At 50.6% G+C, this 6,195-nt stretch overlaps 1 protein-coding gene across 1 annotated transcript in view; it reads left to right on the top strand.

The window, feature by feature from the left end:
• Nucleotides 1-6,195, top strand: part of CENPT (centromere protein T) — a 34,659-nt gene that overhangs the window by 22,333 nt on the left and 6,131 nt on the right. The window contains exons 9-10 of the mRNA XM_034788572.1: nucleotides 28-246; nucleotides 2,818-2,914. Of these exons, the coding sequence (XP_034644463.1) occupies nucleotides 28-246; nucleotides 2,818-2,914 (316 nt within the window). The remainder of the gene's footprint in view (nucleotides 1-27; nucleotides 247-2,817; nucleotides 2,915-6,195) is intronic.

Here is a 6,195-nt window from a genome sequence, read left to right on the forward strand (position 1 = left end):
AAAGCTTGTTTATTATCCCTTACCTAGTTGTCGAGAGCCCCAGAAGTGCTAGAACCCGCAGCTCGAGCAGGCATTCTAGCGCCATGGCTGCTCAGTATCCGGCGCAATCTGGAAGGAAACTGATGAAGGAAGCTGTCGAACGAGAAGCTGAGCTGGATGGTGGAGCTGTAGGAGGAGAGGTGGGGGACTCCGAGGAAGAGGAGATGACTGAGGAGGAAGCCGAAACTGAGGAGCCCGAGAGTGAAGGTAAGAACGCACTCACGTTGGTGGTAGAAGTCAGTTGAAGGGGCTGCCCTGGGGGCCTGGCGATAGACGGTGGAAGGGTTTTGGTAATATTATTACCACCCATGTTGTCCACTAGATTCCACAGTAGAATAATGTCCAGCTAGATCTCGCTGCTGAAGAATATTTTATTCTTACTGTGATTTCTCTTGAATGAAAAGGGAATATTTCAGTGCTATTGCTATCTCCAATAGTCTAAACCTAAGGACTTGTTAAAGGCTCAGTCCTGATCATTGGCCTGTCTCCTCCTAGTAACATCACTTATTCTTTAGGGTAGAGTTATTTGGTGTCAGATTAACCAGTGTTTTGAGTTGCCAAATTTCTTGGTTCTTGTCTAAGGCCTACAAAATCTATCCCTGATAGTCTTAGCTGTAGGTCGTTCAGGACATATACTTTTGGTCCAGCTCCATCCAGTTACATGTGCTAGTCAAAAATGAAATGCTTCTAACATCCTGCCATTGGTCCTGCCATGCAGGCAGGGGACTGGACTCAATGACCTCTTGAGGTCCCTTCCAGTCCTATAATCTATGAATAACATCCATCACCCTGGGTGAGCCAGGGAGCAGGAATTTGGGGCAGTAGCCAACTTGCACAAAGCTATGAAAATTCTCCTGCATACAGAGACTGAAACTCACATATAGATTGGTGCTGTAATGTCAGGGCAGGCTCCACAGAGATCAAAATGGTTGGGGTTATTGAAAGGGCTGAGCCAGTCCAAGACTATATGGGCAGAGATGGTGACCTGACGTTATCACTCTTGATTCTGCATTACACACAGCAAGAGGGGCATCTGCCTCAGGACTCTCCTCTTCAGACAGCACGGACAGTTCCTCCGTCTCTCAGGAGCACTCCTGGCTGCTTTCTTGTTGAAGACGTAGTTCAGAGTGCCGGGGTCTCCACCCAACAAGTCTCTGCCTGAGACAAGCTTCAGTGTCCTGCTTGACTGGTACAAAAATCTCCCAGAATGGGGTGCACCATGGAGTGGGGGATTTGTGGGAAGGCATCCTAAAAAAAACCCTCCCTGATCTCGGCTCTCGTCACTGGCAGCTGAAGCAGTGTAGAGACGTCAGTCTGGCTGTACCAGAATGCCCACGCTAGCGCATGTTGTGCAGAGGGGCCAATGGGCTGCCACTAGTGTCAAAAGAAATGTTGTGGATGTACTTCACCATGCTACCAAGTGCACTGGCCCTTTGGGTGGCTCTGTCTGGAGTGCTGATTGGGCCTGCTCTCTAGAATGCTGTTCGTAAGGGGAGAACAGGTACGGGGGGAGGAGAGGGGTGTAACATTGGATAAAGGCGGGGAGAGAAGTCGGACAAAGAGATCAAAGCCAAGCATCACCCTCCTAATCACCTGAAGACACTCTGAAGAACCTAGCGGAGTGCTGCAGTTTGCCACCCCAGGTACGGCACCCCACTCCCCAGACGCATAGGATTGCCTGCTCAGAAAGGGCTGACCCGAGGGACCCATGCCAGTCTGTGGCACTGCTCCATTCTCAGAGGGACTCTTAGCATTGCATTCAGTGTGTGGGGCGCTCAGTAGTTTTTCCCCTTCAGTAGATGACTACTGTTCAAGGCCTGTGGCAGTAGCACCCATTTTCTGCAACAGACTGTAGTATTCTAGCTGTTTGTAGCCATCACTAGGTTAAACTAATACCATGTGGATCCTACAACTTCAGGCTTTCCCCAGACTGCAGAGGAAACCAGGAAGCAAGGAGTCCCACCCACTCCCCCATTCCCTCCTCAGACAGGAAGTCATGGAGTCATTGCCTCATTTCTCCACTTAACTTGCTTTTTCCTTCCTGCTCCCACTTGTGGGGGAGAAGCAGATGGAAGGTTCAAGAATGAAGCTGAAGAGGGTAGATGAGAGGGTCTGCCCCAGATGAAACTCACCTGGTGGCTGCTGCCCCTTCTGATAGAGGCACGCTCGCAGCCCTCCAGAATCCTGGTTTGGTGTCTCACTCCCACTTCTATCGCCCTTCTATGACCTGGGCTTCAGCTGGCCGGCCCTTTCTGTGGACGTGGGTGATGCTGCTAGACTCTGCCCCTTCCAGTGGAAGGGAAGGAACTTACTCCGAGGCCTGTCCTGGTGCAGGGAGAAGGGCAGGGTTTAACACAGAGGAACTGGAATAGTTCTGGGCTGTTGGGTGCCCCCTTGGGAACTGCGTGTAGCGGAGCCAGCTCCATATTCTGTGGAATCGCCTCTCTCCACGGCCCTGGAATACGAGCCTGGGTGTGCAGAGTTGGCCAGGCACACGGGGAGAGAGAAAGCAAGAGGAGACTGATGGATATCTCTCAGAAAGGAGAGAAGCCTTATCGCCCTAAAAGCAGCTGCAATCCAGGAGACTCGGCATGGAACCACGGCTGTAGTTGCTGAGGACTCTTCTCATCCCTACTGAGAGGAAAAGAGGCTACAAGACACAGTGTGGTCTGTACTGTGGAAAATGTGGCATCCCCACCCCCTTATGGGAGCATTTGCAGCAGGAACTCCAAACCTCTCAAATCCAGGGCTTAAGTATCTCATGCTCTCTCTCCTCAGAGCTGTCCATGAAGACACCTGCATTCGTCCGTGCTAAAGCGTATAGACCATCTCCCTTGCTGTCAACCCCACGCACCCTGAAAACTGCTGCTTCCAAGTAAGTGTGAACCCACACTCCACAGTAGTCAGGCTGCCCCTGATTGTCCCCCCGCCTGTTGGAGACAGTGGCCACATGTCCATGCAATGCGCTTGGTCCCCCTCACTGGCATCTGGGTGACTGCCTCTTCCCCTCCCACCCCGGGAAGAGGCAGTGGGGAAGAGGGAAGGGAAGAGGTAGTGGGGAAGGGGGGAAGGGATAGGGCAGCAGGGGGGCGGGAGGGGACAGGGAAGCTCAAGCTATCGGGGGAAATTTCCTAGCAGTTCAATCTCTGCCTTGGGATGTGGCTGGAATCGTCTCCCAAGGGAAGGGCTAGTGTGTGACCCCTGGGTTACAACCTGGGCTGGAACTATCTCCTGTTTAGTCCATGGGCTCTGGAAAACACAAGTCCGAGCATCATGTTGGGGAGAGGGGGGCATTGCTGAGTCCCAGGGTTGAGTAATTCTATGGTGATGGTCATTGAATTGCTAATTGCCATTCACTTGCTGCACAGTGGCTGGTGATGGTTGTGTAACATCCACCCAGCCATTTGGTCAAGTGCCTTGTTGTGTCTGGGGAGTTGCCTTCTGGGCTACTCCCAAATTTGCAGCATATTTCAGTAATACCATACAGCACAATCTCTTAATTTCATACACTTTAATGATGTACATATTTCGACAGAACAGTGGGTTTCAGCAAATCAGAATCTTTCCCATGATACCTTACCTGGCATGCTTTATATGAACTATAAAGAATATATACAGATGATGAATATGGGGCTTACAGAGCACAGCACGCCACTCCCCCGTGGTATAGAGCAGTGGCTCTCAAACGTTTGTCCTGGTGACCCCTTTCCCATAGCCAGCCTCTGAGTGCGACCCCCCCCCCCCTATAAATTAAAAACACTTTTTATATATTTAACACCATTATAAATGCTGGAGGCAAAGCAGGGTTTGGGGTGGAGGTTGAGGGCTCGCGACCCCCCATGTAATGACCTCACGACCCCCTGAGGGATCCCAACCCCCAGTCTGAGAACCCCTGGTATAGAGTGTCACAGCTAGAAACCCCAAGGCTTGGGACTTTGAAAAGGAGACTGGACAAAACATGCAGTAAGGATCAGCCCTGCATTGGCAGGGAGATGGACTGAGCCAGGATGATCACAGAGGGCTTTTCCCCCTGTAACTTCTATCATTCCATCCCACTCTCCCAGGGAAAGACCTGGTGCCTGGATCCCCTATTGCCTTGCACTGGAGTTGGGAATTAGTGCCCTGACGTGCAACTCCTCCTACTGGGCCAGTGTCGATTCCGCTGTTAGTACAGCTGTTTGCAGGTGCCCTTGTGTTTAGCTGAACCCTTGGACTCAGTCCCTGAGTCCATCCCCACTACACTGACACTACTCTCCTGCTGTGTGGATCCCAGTGGGCTTGTACTGTGAATTTTTGGCATGCGCACGTGGCTGAATTTATCTCAGTGTGCTGGTGCTACTTCCTTGGTGTGATGATGACGTTATGCTAAGATGAATCCTGACAATAGTGCCCTGGTGTGATGGTCACTCTGTGCTGTTCATGTGGATCCTGCATTTGTGTACGCTGTGTTGGAGCCCTGTTGTTCCCAGGACATTAGAGAGACAAGGTGGGTGAGGTCATAGCTTTTATTGGAGCAATTTTTGTTGGTGCGAGAGAGAGACAAGCTTTGGAGCTTTCAGAGTTCTTCTTCCTGCAGAAGAGCTCTGTGAAAGCTCAGAAGCGTGTGTCTCACCAGCAGACGCTGGTCCAATAAGAGAGATGACCTCACCCTCCCTGTCTCTCTAATGTGAACAGCCTCATGCCAAAACTGGCAGAGGTGCTTGGAGGAGGGGGTGGAGAGGAGTGAGCGGTGGGCAGGCGGGGGAAGGGGCGGAGTGGGAGGAGGGCAGAGCGGGGGTGGGGCCTTGGGAGGGAGCGGAGCGGAGTGGGGTGGGGTCTCGGGAGGGCACCCACCAGCAAAACCAAAAGTCAGCACCTATGCTCGTGCTGGACGCTGCTCTGAGCTGGGAGGGCCATGATCTGCAGGACTGGGGGCAAAGTGCCTTTCACAGAATCATAGACATGTAGGACTGGAAAGGACCTCGAGCGGTCATCATGTCCAGCCCCTTGCACCGAGGCAAGACCAAGTAAACCTAGACCGTCCCTGACAGTTTTGTCCAATCTGTTCTTAAAAACCTCCAGTGTTGGGATTCCACAACCTCCCTGGGAAGCCTATTGCAGAGTTTAACTCCCCTGAGAGTTAAAGCTTTCCCCAAATCTCCCTTGCTACAGATGACTTTTTGTCCTACCTTCCGTGGATCAATTGATCACTGTCCTCTTTATAACAGCCCTTAATAGCATTGAAGACTGTTATTGGGTCCCCCTCAGTGTTCTTTTCTCAAGACTACACATGCCCGCCAAGAGGAGGACCTTCGTTTTCCTTGGCTTTCCTTTGCTCCTAATGTATTTAAATAACTGTTTCTTACTGCCTTCCGTGTCTCTTGCTAGGTGTGACTCATTTTGTGCCTTGGCCTTTCTGATTTTGTCCCCACAGGCTTGTGCTATTCTTTGTACTCCATCTTAGCAACTTGTCCATGTTTCCACTTATTGTGGGATTCCTTTTTGATTTTCAGGTCATTAAAGAGCTACTGATGGAGCCATATTGGCCTCTTACTATTCTTCTTCTTTCCTTCACATCAGGATAGTTCGGGGGTAGGCAACCTATGGCACGAGTGCCGAAGGCGGCACGCGAGCTGATTTTCAGTGGCACTCACACTGTCCGGGCCCTGGCCACCGGTTCAGGGGGCTCTGCATTTTAATTTAATTTGAAATGAAGCTTCTTAAACATTTAAAAAACCTTATTTACTTTATATACAACAATCGGTTAGTTCTACATTATAGACTTATAGAGACCTTCTAAAAAGGTTCAAAGTATTACTGGCACATGAAACCTTAAATTAGAGCAGAGGTCGGCAACCTTTCAGACGTGATGTGCCGAGTCTTCATTTATTCACTTTAATTTAAGGTTTCGCATGCCGGTAATACATGTTAACGTTTTTTAGAAGGGGTCTCTCTCTAAGTCTATATTATATAACTAAACTATTGTTGTATGTAAAGTAAAGAAGGTTTTCAAAATGTTTAAGAAGCTTCATTTAAAATTAAATTAAAATGCTGATCTTACGCTGCCAGCCTGCTCAGCCCGCTGGGTGGGGGGTTCAGGGCAGAGGGCTGGGTCTGGGGGGGACTCGAGGTCAGGGCAGAGGGCTGGGGGGTGTGTGGGGGTGCGGGGAAAAGGGC

The sequence above is a fragment of the Trachemys scripta genome, chromosome 13 (genome assembly GCF_013100865.1).
Source record: "Trachemys scripta elegans isolate TJP31775 chromosome 13, CAS_Tse_1.0, whole genome shotgun sequence".
NCBI lineage: Eukaryota > Metazoa > Chordata > Testudines > Emydidae > Trachemys > Trachemys scripta.